Source organism: Podarcis bocagei (assembly GCF_964188305.1).
Source record: "Podarcis bocagei genome assembly, chromosome: 15".
NCBI classification, from domain to species: Eukaryota; Metazoa; Chordata; class Lepidosauria; order Squamata; family Lacertidae; genus Podarcis; species Podarcis bocagei.
This window is the reverse complement of record NC_138141.1, coordinates 34,288,537-34,304,636: the sequence shown is the minus strand read 5'-3', so window position 1 is coordinate 34,304,636 and position 16,100 is coordinate 34,288,537. Positions and strand designations below refer to the sequence as shown.

The window sequence follows — 16,100 nt, the reverse complement described above, 5'->3', positions numbered from 1 at the left end:
TTCAGGTACAGAGGTACCTCGCAAGACGAATGCCTCGGAAGACGAAAGAGTTTTTCGTTTTTTGAGTTGCTTCGCAAGACGAATTTCCCTATGGGCTTGCTTTGCAAGACGAAAACGTCTTGCAAGTTTGTTTCCTTTTTCTTAAAACTGCTTGAAGAGGTGCAGTTGCGACTTGACCGTGCTTCGCAAGACGAAAAATTCGCAAGACGAAAAAACTCGCAGAACGAATTAATTTCGTCTTGCGAGGCACCCCTGTACAGTGCTTCTGTGCCCAGGTACAACGTGCTTCTGTGCCCAGAAAAGAGCCCAAAACCATGGGTGGGGAACTTGGGACTCTCCAGATGTTGCTGGAATACAATTCCTGTAAGCCCCTGGTTGGGGCTGTTGGGAGTTTGAGTTCAACCACATCTGGAGAGCTCCCCACCCGACTTAAATGGTCTGGTCTAGAGCAGAGGTCTTCTGCCTGTAGGAACAGATCCCTTAGCCACATTGCTGGTTGACTAGTACCACACATGGTAAACAGTGGATCCCATATTGCAATTTTAGTTTAAAAATTAATACATGTTTGGCCTAAGTGTCATTCCCAGGTCTACTGGTATCTTATTTTACTTTATCAAAATGTACATACTACATGTATAAAACCCTCTAAGTGGGGTCAGGGATTGCCTTTTTTTGTACAAAGCTCACTGGTGAGATCCTGCTCCTGGGCTCTTGGCTTCCCATGACTATGAAGTTGACACTCTGTCCCTGTCAGCCCTGCACTTAAGATCTTCCAATGAGATCTTGCTCCAAAATCCAACTTACAAGGAAGCTAACTTCACCAGGATGAGGCCCTCCTAATACTTAAGATTTTTAAAATAAATAAGTGTATTTATTTACTGCCATCTCACAGAACATCAGGGCAGTGTACAGCAACTGAAACCCCCCTCTAAAAGTGGAACGGACTCCCTCTGGAAGTTGTGGACTCCCCTTCCTAGGAAGTTTTTAAGCAGAGGCCATCCGTCATGGATGCTTAATTGATATTCCTGCATTGCAGGGGGTTGGAGCGGATTACCCTGGGGCTTCCTTCCAGCTTTACAATACTCTGATTCCATGAAAAGTAATTTTTATATTATTTCACAACATTGATATACCGCTTGGCTCTAAAAGCCCTGATGCCCTGGAATTCCCTTCCAAAAGGAATTGGCTAAACCTGTAGCCTTTCAGATGCTGCTGGCCTACAAACCCCCATCAGCCAGCCTGACAACTGGGAGGGCTGCAGGTTAGCCACCCCTGCCATGCAGCCTCCTCCATGCTGTCTTTCAGGAAACGTTTTAAAAAACTGGAAACTCGGATTCTGCCTTGCTGCTGCTATGATATACTGTGATGTGCTGTTCTGTTCAACTGTACAATTATGTGGTTTGATCTTTTTTATCGTTGCATATAATTTCCACAATGTTGTTAAGGTGCGAGTGTTTGTGTGGAGTTTTAGAAATGTAGACAGAATGGGTTGGATCTAGAGGACATGTGTCTGCCGCAGGATTAGCAGAAGCCAGTCCCCCCCCCCCACCTCCTCCTAATCACAGCCTTGCTTACTAAGCCAGGTGATCACAGTGGTCTTAAACTAGAAAAAGAAAACAAAGGAGAGCCGCTAGCGACCTTGGCTGAGACAGATACAGACAACCAGGGGCCCCAAAACAGAGGTGCTTCCGCCCTTAGCTAATCTAGAGATTTAGGCTAACAGAGGGCAAAAAGGAAACATTGAAATATTGTTCCACACCTAATGCAAGGTTTGGGGTACATTTCTTGCCTCTTCTGCTGCGTTTTAGGCTTGTCAGCCACGCTGTAGAAAAACAAAAATCATGGAGGGGGAAAAAGATTTATGTAAAGTGACATCAGAACAATAGTTAATAAAAGCACTTTTAAAAATGTTCCTCCTGCAGCACAAGAGGACACAGAATCAGGGACCCTGGTTTTCTGCACACTCTGAAACACGCTGAGAATTTGGCTTCCAGTGTAGAATCCAGAGGAGCCAACCTACTCTGGAGAAGCCCCGGTTTAATTTTTATTTTCTTTTAAAAGTGAGCAAGCTTCTAGCTCTCAAGAATAGGGGGGGAAAAACTGAAAAAAATGTATTAATCTGTTAAAGTTCCTGAAACTAGAAGGGGTCTGGGTGGGTGGAAGGGGGGGAGGGATGATTTTACAGCTCCCTGATCCTAACTGCAGCCCACCAATTCACCCAGAGTACCCAAGCACCTCCTTCCCCTTTACGGACTTTGTTGCTGTACTAGTTTGCAATTTGGAGCACATCTTCTAGAGCAGGTGGCAGTGCCTTAAATTGCTAAGGACCCACCTTAGATTTTGCTGAGTTTGCATCCACAATCTGTGCACCCACAGTCAATTATTTCTACCTGCACAATTGATTCTGCTCATAGTAAACCTGCTGCTTTTGGCTTTTCTGGTTGCAGAATGACTTACAGTAAACCAGCGTCCCTGCATATATAGCATGCAACGACAATGCATCCAAAACCCTACAGGCCCTCGTCTGCATCACCCTTTCAGACTGGCAGGATGTGACTTCACCCCAACAGAATGGGAAACCCATCATGTTAAGATTGAGCAGTATAAGCTACAGGTCCTGGCAAGACTGGAGTACAGTCCCACAATTTTTAATAGCATTGAGTAGATAGCACATTTTAATCTAAGATGGCAGTCAAGTTATTCTGCAATTGGCTAAGAACTGGAAAGCCAGTATTACGGAAGGCTGCCATTTGGAAACAGTAGAAGCTAAGCTTCTGAAAGGGTCATGTTATCTAAGAGAGAGAAAGGATACCTAAAGGGTAGCCACATTTCTACATCAAGAACTGCACATTTTCTGATGACATGTACTTCAATGGACCCAATTTACACCTGGTTTTGGTACCATCAGAGCAACTAGGCTATGTTATCAGAATTTCTGTAACCAATACAGCTTGGTTGTGTAAAGATGGGTAGATAAACATTATACACAATTTCTGCAGTCTTAGAAAAATGTATTTTTTCAGCATATCCATAGCTATTAATACCAAATTAGTTTCTGTACTCCCTCAGTCTTAGGAGTAATAAGAAACTGATCAAAGACAATCTGCCTCTGCCCCACTCTACATGAATAAAATTCCCTGACATCTTAATTTTACAAAGTTACCAGTTTTCCCCCTTCACCGTGACATAACCAGTACAGAGGGATGCCTACAAATATGAGATCTCATTGTAAGGAATGGAGTATTGGCTCTTTCGCCTTATTCCGCAAAGCAGTGTGAACTGTGATGGAGACAGTTGCCAGCCTGCAACCCAACTAATTGTAGAGCAGGTCTCCCCCCTCTGGGTTGGGGAAATCGAGAGCAGTGGTTCCCAATTAGGTAAGTGCTGGGGCCCCCCCAGTTTTTCAAAATAAGTCGTGGACCCCCTACTTTTGATAGCTTTATGGTAGTTTCTGTTATGTGAATGGTGCCACAGAACCCCTGGGTGGGTTATGTCCGCAGACCACCAGTGGGGAACGGCTGATCTAAAGTGTTAGGAATCCATGCCAGTCGCTTCCTGTTTCTGCACAACAGCTAGATCTCATGCCGTTCCAGTAATGTGCGGATCACAGAATCAGCTGGGATTGCTAGGATCAGGTGGGTACTGCCATGTTAGCGTGTGCAGGCACACAATCCAGCTGAGGCTGGAGTGGTCATTACCTATGTGATCCTGGCTAACCCTCTAAATTCAGTCATCTAAGTATGATGGGATCCTGCCCCAGGCAAAGCACAATCATGCCATTTAATGTAGTGGTTGAGATGTAGCCACAACTAAAAGGAAAGATATCTGTGAGAAGGACACCAACCACATCCTTCCTGGAAATCTGCCCTGAACCACAAGCAATGAACAAGCCCTCTATTACTGTGCCACAATAGGAACTACCTCTGATAATGTACTCCAAACGCCGCCACCTAATCTATGGCTATCTAAGAGAGGCCTTGCTAGAAGCAACACAGAACGCAACATGCTCCATGCTCACATGTCATCACCTCACATGGAGTTCTTTGCCATATGGGTGGTAATACATACCTTCTTGATTTCCACCTCCAGGAAATTCCCTTCTTCCAACAACTAAAATAGCTATCTGGTCAGTTCAGCCCTTTCAGACCTGGAACTCACTTTTCACTGACTACAGCAATGGGCCCGTTTTAAATGTTTACTGTGTATGCCAAACTTTTTGCCTGCTCCTACGTTCTCTCTTTTTTTTAAAAAAGGACAAGAAGTGGCAATGGTGCTAGTGGAGCAACTCATAGGAAGCTGGAGCATGACTCAGTTTGGTCACACAAGCCACTGAAGAGCAATGATCTGAAGCATTTTTTATTTTTAAATTTTAAAGAATGATTCTGTATACTTGGGCGCTTTTGATTTGCTTTTCCCAAATCTTGGAATTAGTGTCCACAGCAACAAAGCCACTCATCATATAAAGAATGCTGAGATATGTGGCATTTGGATAATGTCATAAAGTAACAAGCAAATTCTGCAGGAACCGTATTAATTTCATTTAGTTCATGGAAGTTTCCAATTGACTTGCTTCTGACCCAGTTACCTGAGCTGGCTTTAAAAAGGTTCCTGTTTCCAACATTGTTTATAAAAAAACAAAGAATTTTTTTTTTAAAAAAGAACTGTTCTCTTAGAACAAGCAGAAGCAGTAAAAAGATATTTACCCAGGTTGTTGTCTGTGAGCACCTCTTTGACCCGCTTTGTGATGCCGTAGGTATCCAGTTCCGGTGACATAGCGACCAGTTCTTGAATGCTGAGTGATGAATGGCCAGAGAGGGGCAATGGTGTTGTGGACTGGGACTCTGAAGCGGACGCCTCACTCGACTCCTGCAGCTTGCCCTCCTTACTTGTCTCTATGGCAGGACACGGCTGCTGGACCAGTTCCGTCAGGCTCTTCACAGATTCGCTGGAGCTCATGGGGGACTCGGGAGCAGGACTGCAGCTGGCCGATGTCTTTGGGGTGCTTTCTGCAAATCAGCAGGGGAAACAAATAGGGAAAACCTGGCTTAGGCAAAAGACTACTTCATCAAGGTCTTCCTTCCAGACTTCTTAGTGCTTATAAGAAAAGTCAACAGCCTCATGTTCTCCAAGTTCACCCTTAACTCCTTCATTTCCCACTTTCAGAAATTCCTAGGTTTGCTTGCATGCAACCGGCAACCCCACAGTCTACGGTGCCATGATTTAAATACCAATTTGGAGAAGCCATCCGTGCATGTACATCAATGCAAAAAGTAAGCAAACCTACATTTCAATGCTATAAAAAGACACACGTAGCAATTAACATGCAAAGCCTATCTTATTCGAAGGCAAACCACGGACTCACCCCCCCCCCAACTCTGCCTGGCAGCAGCTTTCCAAAGTTACCAGCAGAGACTGAACCTGGGACCGTTTGCGTGCAAAGCATTTCCCCACCATGTAAGTCAGCAGTCTTACATAATATACCAGGAGCCTGGCGCTCCATATTGCTAGAACCCTTATTAGCTTCTGTATTATCTGAACACTAACACCTGGGTCGGAAGGGAGGAACATTCAGCCTTTCATTTTTCACAAAATTCTAAACACAACTAACAATGCAAACGAAAAGCTTGCACCAGTGCAAGAACGTGGCATTTCGGTCTTCATAAAGTTGATGTAAGGATGCAGGGGAACCCCAAGACAACGCCACATTTCCCTTACTCCTCCTCAAGTGTATATATTCAGTTTGTCTCTGGCATTTCTGCCATTTCCCAAGTTAGCCTTAGTTAAAGAGGAGGGGTTTTTGTGATGAAACTAGCCAGAACTGAGCCAGAAATGGCACCTCTTATTTTTTGCTGTTCAGCTGGGTTTTGCAAATGGAAGGAACGGGAGGGAGCCTTCACTTGCAGGGCTTCAGCTGGCTAGGGCGGAAGATCAGCTGCCCTTAGTGTGCATGTATTTATGTGCATTTTTCTGAGGAGGGGGCTCCATGGCTTTCATCGGATTCTCAGAGGGGTCTATGACCCCAAAAAGGTTGAAAACCCTTGTCTTAGGAAGGAGAATGCCTATGGGTACGAAGGAGACCAGGGTGGGTGGGGAGAAGGGAGGGTGGGCTTTTTACTTTAAAGCAAAGGGAGATCATGCGGGTGCTGCCACCTTGTGAAATGCCTGGAAAGAAGCAGGTTTTGAGATTTCTCTGCTTCACGCAACCTTCTTCATGCCAACAGAACTTATGCTTGCTACAACTAAGGAGCAAGCGACTCGAGAAGCAACACACAAAGGAAAGAGATTTTTATTTTATTTTAAAAAAAACCTCTTCCCACCTCTGCAGGTGATGAGCTTACTTGTCGGTGCTCCAGCTAAGGGGAATGAACAGGACTCAAGAAGCAACACAAGCTGGTTTTTAAAAGCTCCCTGTGCATCATTCCCTCTATTTCTATCTTTTTATGGCTGTTGCTACCCGCAGTACATTAAAGTAGCCTTTTAAAAAACCCTCCGGCTTATCCCACCCCCCAACCCCCTGCAATCACCAGGCTGAAATTGATGGGCCTCGTGGTGGCCTTGCCTGCTTACATGACCAGCTCAAGAGGAACAGGGGGCTGGGCCGGAAAAAATGGCCAGCTGGCCAGCGTAACTTAAGAAGAGAAAGGTTGTTCTGGATAAGGGAGGGGGAAGCAGGGCTGCATGTGTGTGTGTGTATGTGTGTGTGTGTTGCTAATTATGGTTTAATATGACCTGGCAACTCTCCCCCTTGGTTGCTTGCCCCAATTTTGCCTGCTTAGTGCTGATGCTGCTCTTCGTCTGAGAGCCCTTGCTGTTAGACAAACCATGCATTTCTCTGCATTTCCTCTATGATGTCCTGAATTTCTGAAAATTGGTGTTTGTGCGCGCACGCATGTGCTACTTATGCCTGGATTTGATTTGACATGTGATAAGTACAGTGATAGCTGTTGCACATTTTTATGTGGGCATACTAAGTAAAGAAGTGGATTGTACCCTCGATACTGTGATGCTCAAAGGAATATTATTATCTGAACCTGTTGGTAAAGGAACGGCCTGTTTTTTTACTGGGATTTATTTCTGCCCTGGCAACAGCAGTGATCCTATGCACCATGTAGCTGGCTTAAAATAAGTTACTGTTGTATTTTGGAACCGTCTTATTCAGTAATAATAGAGGTTCGTCACTGGTGAGCAAGGTGCACTCTGTACATGGTTTTGCCTTTTATTTCTTAGGCTCAAAGATCCTAATTATACTCCTCTCTGCTCAGATCTATATGAGGAAGCTGTGGATGACCAGGAGGGGTTGGTGCGGCAAATATAAACTTTTATTACTATTAACTTTGAGCAGGAACTTGAACACATCCCTGCTTACCCAGACATTGATGGCCGAAATATACCGTTCCTGGCAACCTTGAAATCGTTAGTTGCAAGGATCTGTGATTGTTTTAAACATTTTAAAGATGCTATGTATGTTTTTTAAAATGTTTTAGATTTGCTTTTAAACAGGTTCTTATTTTTAATTGGATTGTTTTACCACTTTAGTGTTTATTGCCCAGGGCTCCTTTGGCAGGAAGTACAGAAATGTGAAAGATAAATAAAAAATAATACAGAAAAGACGGAGTTGTAAGTTGCAAAATTACGGTATTTTTTGCTCTAGAAGACTCACTTTTTCCCTCCTAAAAAGTAAGGGGAAATGTGTGTGCGTCTTATGGAGCGAATGCAGGCTGCGCAGCTATCCCAGAAGCCAGAACAGCAAGAGGGATTGCTGCTTTCACTGCGCAGCAATCCCTCTTGCTGTTCTGGCTTCTGAGATTCAAAATATTTTTTTTGTTTTCCTCCTTCAAAAACTAGGTGCGTCTTGTGTTCTGGTGCGTCTTATAGAGCGAAAAATATGGTAGTTATCCTGCACACCTCCCTTTGTGGCTCTGCTGCCACAATGCTAATAATTTATTTGCCAACATCAGCAGTGCTGGGAGGAGGGGTGCTTGGTGAGCGCAATAAAGATGGGGAGGAAGGAATGTGGGAATGACTCTCTCCCCCTGTCTCCCTCCCTCTTCATCAGAACAGTGCTTTTCCTCAGTGCAGGAAATCAGAGAAATTTGGCGTCAGGGGCAGGGAGGGGATCAGACACCCATGGGGGCTACATGGAAGTCCCCTAAGTGCTGCATACAGCCTGCAGGTTGCTCACATGTGCTGTATTACCAAAACTAAGATGAAATATCTCCCAGAATTCTTTGCTTCTGTTCCCTGCTCCTCCGCCCCCATCCACTGGTATGACTCTATATTTTTATTCTTATTTCTGTTATTAATGCTGCCCAGTTTTTGACCTTAGATCAAGGTCAGGGCTAAAATGAAACTCTACGTTGCTTCTTAATGAACGATCTTTTGTCAATAAACAAAAAGAGGTGTCGATATATTAACTTCTGACAGCGTAGCAAGAAAAGTGGTGTAGGAGTTGGGAACGTAATTGCCAAAGGAATGTCTCATTAAGTAGTACAGACAAACAGTCTTGGTTTTGTTTTTGTCCCTGTATGGCAAACAAAAAACCAGTGGGTATTAACATTTCTTTCAAGAAAACAGAGCTGCCAGGACATACTGTCTGTCTCATTCTTGAGCTTCACAAGAACTGTACTCTTCCAGAAGTGTACTCCTAATAAATTTGCATGCTGCACATTCTCCAATATTTCATGGACAGAAATGGTGTGTCCCTGTAACCACCCTATTCTCAGAGCAAAATGATCAATGCTTCACTTCATTCCAAATTACTGCAAACTCCATTTACATTTTTTTTAATGGACCACTACTGTTTTTTGTTTTTCTTTAAGTATTTAAATTTCACTACGAGTCTGGCTGAACGTACTGGTGGCAGAAGTGAAGCTGCCCACAGACATTTTGTGATCATGTGTGTGCACTGACATGCACGTGCACTAGACTCGGCCTGCATTCTTTTCTTTTTTAAAAAATTCATCTTTATTGGTTTAAAATCAACACTTAGACACACAACTAAAGCTTGAATAAAGAAAAAGAAACAAAAGAAGCACAATACATCTCTTACAAAAACAACAGAACAATATATCACAAATTCACAAAAATGTTCCATCAACTTCCAACTTCCTTGATATAGAGTCGGCCAGCATTCACGCCCCTGCCCCCCGCACTTAGAGCTATCAAATGAATGCTACTTTTGGGTACACTAGAATAAGTTTAAAAAGCACTTCCAATATCTTCTGAATAGACAAAATAGGGATAGGAGATAGAGAATATTGTACCTGGGATAGGTACAAGAAAACATGGGCTGTTGGAGTAGGGGCAGAGGAGATAATTATTTCTAATCTGTGCCGGTTTCACAAAGTGCTCATTCTTGTGTCTGTTCTGTTCCATTTCAGCATGCATATATATATATATATATATATATATATATATATATATATATATATATATATATGCTTTCGTAGATTTTCACGGGTACAGGAATGCAGGTTTTGGTGTCTTCGGGTGTCTTCCCGTGTAAGAGTTGGGGTGTCTAGGCGACGTTTCGACGAGGTCTCACTCGTCATCTTCAGGCTGGTGCTTTCGGCTTCTTGTTACTGGAACAGAGCTCTGTTCCAGTAACAAGAAGCCGAAAGCACCAGCCTGAAGATGACGAGTGAGACCTCGTCGAAACGTCGCCTAGACACCCCAACTCTTACACGGGAAGACACCCGAAGACACCAAAACCTGCATATATATATATATATATACACCAGTACCGAGATTCATATTATCTTAATGCACATTCTTAAAACAACAACAACACTGTGAATTATGCATTTTAGAAAGACATTTTGATCATGTTTTGATAAGAGAACTGTATTGTGAAATCTGAAGACGTGTGAGACTCTAAGGGCAATTATTCTCCAGTACACACAGTTGTGGGAGGTGTGGATTAGGTGAGCTTGCTTCAGAATTCACAGAAACTGAATTTCTATGTTAGAATGTACGGCACCTCCTTTTGTATACAATATTTCAAAAATCCAGACAGAAAAGTTGTTGAGCAAGTGTTTTTTGGCAAAGGTGTTGAGCTTTTATTTTTAGTTTCCCCCAAAATTGTTGATTGTGACGGCTGCTATGCTCTGTCTTGCCCAGCGGCGTAGCGTGAGTTGTCAGCACCCGGGGCAACGCAAGTAATTTGTGCCCCCTAACCCGGGGCAAGGCAAGTAATTTGCGCCCCCCCAACCCCTAACCTGCGAGTTGCCGCTGGCGCTGCCGCGCAAACAACGCTGCTTGCCCGGAGGAGGATGGAGGCAGAAGCAGCCGCCGCCTGTGGCTGGGCCGAGGGGATGGCGGCGTCGGCAGGGTGCAGAGGCTGCCCGTGCCCGGCCAGGCGTCGGTGGCGGCGTCGGCGCTGCTGCAGCGGCTGCTCCTCCTGCGAGCAGTGAGCGGAGCGCAGCCACAGCGACGGCGGGGGGCGCGCGCGCTAGGGCGCAAGGCTGGCGGTGGCGGCGGGGAGCCCGGCAGAGGAAGGAACTTGTCCCTTCCCTCTGGACTCGCGCCCCCCCAGATGTTGCGCCCGGTGCGGTCGGCACCCCTGGCACCCCCCACGCTACGCCACTGGTCTTGCCAGGGTGCTTAAAATGGTTTAGGATCCACTAAGCTGGTACTGGAGAGATAAGGGGTGTATTAGGAAAAGGACACAAATTATTCCAAGTCCAGTTCTGGCTAAGTCTTCATTGGACAAGGAGATACAAGGGCCCGCCCATTCCCTTTGCAACCATTGGCCTGACTACTTGTAGTAACAATCCTGAGAAGCAGTAAAACTGCATTCCGAATGATGTTTGGGGTCCTCTTAAGAGAGATTTTAAAGTGAGGAACAGGATGAGAAGCAGGACTGTGGCCTCCCTCCTAACTCTCATGTTTCCTTTTGCTTTGTCCGTCCTCTGGATCTAAATGAATGAGATCTCTAGGCAGAGCTATTACTACGCCTGCTTATTCCCAGCTGCATGTTCTGGGCAAGTAACAAAATATACAAAACTCCAAAACAAATGTCTAAAATAGCCTCTGCTTGTCCTCAGCCAAATATTTGCTCAAATAAGAACTTCTTCCAATACTACACTTGGCTTCCTTCTTTTTCCAACACGAGTAGTACTATTTGCTTTGGGGAAAAGAAACAAGAATGTCAGAGAACCTCCGGACGCACACATCAGGAAATCGGTACACACGCCAACTGCAGCACTGGCAACTATGCCCTGACATTGTTTGCTTTGCACTAAATGCTGGAGTTAGAAAGGAAAAGTGCAAGTTCCACATTCCTTTTGCAAGTTCTGTGGGTATGTGACCCCAAAATGGAACCACGTGTGTCCACTTTGGAGCCACGGACCTGTGAGTGGCACCTTCCACTCCCCCCGTTCGTAGGGCTTGGCTTGTTGTGTGTTTTGCTTGCTCATTTGCATGCAACCTCAGCCGCAGGGACAATTCGCGAAATTAGTCTATTTAGAATTGATGACGTACTGCGCCCTTGCAGTGGTTTCACGTGTCACTCTCCCAAAGAAGGGTCTGTCTGAGACGCTCTCTGTTTCATTACAATGGAGAAGACAGCTGACTGATTTTCCTAGCAACCACTAGAGGCAGATGGCTGAATCAGCCTGCTTTTTCCTGTGCTGCAAGACACTTTGCCGGGGGAAAGGAGCCCTGTTCTTGGAAGGAGTAGCAGTAATCTGGGATGGGAATCTGTGGCCTTCCATATGTTGTTGGCCTCTCAACACCCATCAGTACCAGCTAACATAGCCAGCAGCTTGGGATGATGGCTGCAGTGGTTGAAATTGAGGAGGCCAACACTAGGACTGCGAGGGCCATTGCATTTGATTTGATTTGTGCTTTGGGAAGAGTCTCTCTCCCCCCGCATATGAAAGCTTTAATGCCTATTAAGGCTGATATTCTAGTATATGCAATTATTACTAATCTATTGTGCTTTTAAAGAATTTTTTTCAAAATATTTTCTGAATATCTAAACTTTTTTTTAAAAAAAATAGCCTGATTGCTAGACACCTTTGGTGTAGAAGAAGAGCAGGGTAAAAACTGTAATGAAATAAATAAGTAAAAGAGAAGGGTATCTGCTCCCTTCCCCAACCTTCAGGAAGGAAAGAAGGAAGGAATTTAAATACACATGTCCATGCCAATGTGTGAAATGATCCTTAGAGAATGGGATGTGTGCAACTAATATACAATCCTCGCTATTTTACAGACAGGCACACCATACCTTTTGATGATAAATAAAAACTAATATAAAAGAAGGACACAGGGTGGTAGAAGTTTGTCCCTGGCCTCCTTACTGAGGAAGCTCACGCTTGTGAAGTTAAACTCTTTCTGCCTAAGATTTGTCTTTGAATCCCCGTGCACTTTCTTCAGGACAGCCTTCCCTGATCATCTTGTTCCTAGGAGGTGAAAAGCCCTTTCCAAACATTATGACATCGAGTTAGATAAAGTGAGTAGCACTGTAATAAATCAAAGCTATTTAATAAAAATTACTGAATTGCTTTTTTAAAAAAAGTATCAAATTGTATTTAGAAAAAGGTGTCTTGGCATTCCCATAAAAGTCCTTTTCAACTCAAGTAATTGGATTTCTTACTTCTTCTTTTTAAAAACAGCTTATGAAAGATGCAAAGAAGAAACCCCTCTTTTCCTTTAAGCCACCGCAGTCCATATGTAATGTTTAAGGCAATAAGAATGCTAGTGATCTAATTTCTTTTCTCTGCCTAGCCTCAGGTTGCTGTGCAGCTGCATCCAAAGCCCAGCAAATGTTATTTTTGTATTTGAAGCAGTGAACGAATGGCAGTGTAAATTTGCCCTGATTCACCCATGCGAGGGACCAATTTGGCAGATCATCCATCTTGTTCACTGTACACTGTCAGGGATGGCATGAATTCCGTACATGATAAACAGATTTCTCCTCAGATCTGTGTCCTTTAACCCACAGCAAGGTCAAAATGACGGCTGCCTGGTTAATAAAACTGCATGGTGCTGGTTCAAGCCCCCACTCTCTAATTTCGTCCCTGGTGCCAGCTTAAAGAAATCGCAAACTACAGCAGCTGTGAATTTTCCATGCAAATCTCGGACCACACAATGCAAACCCCACACAGAAATAATACTGGTGTTGGATGGAAATAAAAGGAGAAATGACACAGAATAATTTGGGGAGGAGGAGAAAGTCAAGTAAGGACTAAATGAAAGTATTGCACTTAACAGCTACTTTTCCCAACCTGCCTGCACCCAAATCTGCTGTCAGCCTGACCATTTGATTACTGGTGAAATGTTATATCACTTGCATTTGCTTTGTGTTTTTCATGAATTGGAAACACACAAAGGGATATGAGGTCTTTCCACCCCACCGCAAGAAAAAAATAAATCATATATCCAGTATGTGATTTCTACAGCCTGTATTTGTAGGGGTCCCTATGTGTTCTGGACAGTAGACTAGGGAAATTAAGGGAGAAGGGTATAAGAGAAAGGATTGGAAGTATTATTTTGCCCCCTCCCCAACCCCCCCAAGCTGTTCAATGATGGTCAGGCTCCTCACTAGGGATGGTGCTATCTAGCAGTTAAGGGTTGCTCAACCCTCCTTTCCATTTATAGTATTAGCCCAAAGTGGATCGTTTGAATAATTAAAACAATGGTTTAAAATAAAATAAAATAAAAAGACCAACCCCAAAAATACATGTTAAAAACAGTCCAGAGCAGCAGATAAAAAGCACCAAAAGTAAGAGGCCAGACACTCCAAGCAGGACAAATACCTGCCAGAAAAAAATCTTCAAATTATTGTTTCCTCTTGATTCAGAGGATTTCCCCATGGTACCCTGCAGGAGCCAAAAGGTGCAGAGCAAGTTTAGGGCCCTTTAACAACCAGCCAGCTCCTCTGAGAAGAGGTAGGGGGTTTCTACATGACTCAACGTACATATGCTTTCCATCCTATCAAGGAGATTGTAGAGACAACAGCTATCTTTGCAGGAGCCTGGGAGCTCTCTAAGGTCCTGCAGGTAGTCTAACTGCCTTGAACTCCTGCCTTGGCCTCTTGAAGGGGCATAAAGATATGTATATGTATATGTATATACATATATCTGTGGGCATAAAAAAGATAAATAGACAGTCCCATCAAGAATGACCACAATCAATAATGTGGTGGCAAATGTAACTACTTTTGCCTGTGTTGGGAGGAGGTGCTATTTGGGGTAGTGAAATGCTTTGCCTCGTTTTTAGGGTGTGGATTTATGGGTAGCTAGGGCAGCAAAGTCTCTCTGTGCTTTGGACCTTTTAAAGACACTCACTGTGGGGACAGGAGGTCTTTGTGTGACTGTTTGGTGTCTGCGGTGGCCATTCATCTCCCATGATGCCTCAGCCTGCATGGAATTATGCTGCAGACCTTCCAGTCCTTAACTGCCCCTTTCCCCCCACCCCCTTTAAAAAAAGTGAGTTGAATGATTTTGCTCTCCTAAAGTTGAAATCCGTCTCCTCCAATCTGCAATCCACAAATGGTGTGGAGGGCATTTTGACCTACCCTTTTCAAAACGATCCTGTCTGTACTTGCCTTTTGTGGAGCTGCTTGCTGAACTCCACTCTGCCGGGCTTTCTTTGGGTTTGACTGCTAAAGGGAAATCTGTTGCTGCCAGCCTGCCCTCTTAGCGGGCTCATAAATAAAGCTGCTTTGCAGCATGATCAATCAGTATTTATTTGTTTAGGTTAAAGGTTGTAACAAAGAAGGTGGCACACGAAATGACAAACTCTAAATCAGACAAAATGACAAATCCCAATATGTACACACAAACCGGTGAATCAAAGACTTGACTGGCTAATTTGATGCACTCTATGAATTCTGTCCCCACTGCAACTCTGTCCTGTCTCACAGGAGTGCACTGTTTACTGGGTTCTGTGAGGTGTTTTTCTACATCTTGACTCCCTGGTTCATGGATACATAGCCTCCCGAGTCGGCTGAAGCAAGCTCTCCTTTATACAGGAGTCTGTTCTCTGTTCCCAGCTGTATTACTTTTCTTCTAAGCACACCCCAACCTTTCCCTATTCTATCCAAAATTATGTCAGGAGCTTCAATTGTAGAGTTGGAAGGGACTACGGGGGTTATCTAGTCCAACTCCCTGCAATGCAGGAATCTTTTGCCCAACGTGGCGCTTGAACCCACAACCCTGAGATTAAGAATCTCATGCTCTACTGAGTGAGCTATCCCAACATTCAATGACTGGGGCTCAGTAGGCAGCATTCTATGTTCTATGATGTCAGACGATGGCTCAGGGGGCTACTCAGCAAATTTAGCCAATCACTGTATTAAAGAAGGGATTTTATTAGCAATGCCACTTTCTAGACAAGCTAGAAAGGCAAAACTTTCTTTGCCTATAGAATGTCCTTGGTGTAAATTGAGGAATCCCTTTCACAGCTATTTCTCAAGCAATTTTTATTGAATTTCATAACAGGGGTTGGTTTCACCTCTGGTTAAAACAAATGACCGTAAAATGATCTAAGAGATCATTTTGGATTCCTCTCCTGGAATGTACCTGGAAGTCGCACCCACCTGCAAGTAGTAGGCTAAAGCCAGTTTAGCTGGCCTGATGGAAGTCATTCAGATTTTTGTCAGCAGTTTGGATTTCACAGGGCTCAGAAACTGCTTTGGATTTGGAAGACTGCTGAAATTCCCATGGCTAGTACTGTCTGCACACTTACCATGCATCCCTGTGATAAGGGACCAGCCAATATATTGTACACAAAATACTGCAAGGGAAGCAGGAGTTTCCAGGAGCCTTTCTTCTGAAAGGAACTGGTCCTATAAAAAGTGACCCTGGATTTCCCACCATGTGGGGAACGGGGAGCATAGTACAATGCACAAGATGAAAAGGAAGTGGAACACATGTGGACACATTCATTCTCTCATTGCTTCTCAAATTACAGAGACACACATCTTTCCTCAAAAACCCAACACCACCAGGTTCAAAAATTTGAAAAGTGACACTGAAAATTCTATGATATTTGTGAACAAATAGAAGACATTTTCAACAGTGTGTGGAGGATTGATTCCACAGTGCGCAAGCATGACAGAGGCTTTACATGATACATTTGCTCAGCACCTGTAT

General features: G+C 44.0%; 1 protein-coding gene across 8 annotated transcripts in view; it reads right to left on the bottom strand.

Annotated features, from left to right (window-relative positions):
- Positions 1-16,100, bottom strand: part of CUX1 (cut like homeobox 1) — a 259,697-nt gene that overhangs the window by 43,146 nt on the left and 200,451 nt on the right. For 4 of the 8 annotated variants that reach the window (XM_081172847.1, XM_081172849.1, XM_081172851.1 and 1 more), the window contains 2 exons: positions 4,704-5,006; positions 1,760-1,822 (listed from right to left, as the gene is read on the bottom strand). The exons of 1 other annotated variant lie outside the window; for it this stretch is intronic. In XM_081172847.1, coding sequence (XP_081028973.1) covers positions 1,760-1,822; positions 4,704-5,006 — 366 coding nt within the window. The remainder of the gene's footprint in view (positions 1-1,759; positions 1,823-4,703; positions 5,007-16,100) is intronic. 3 more of the 8 variants (XM_081172850.1, XM_081172854.1, XM_081172852.1) reach the window with 1 other exon arrangement.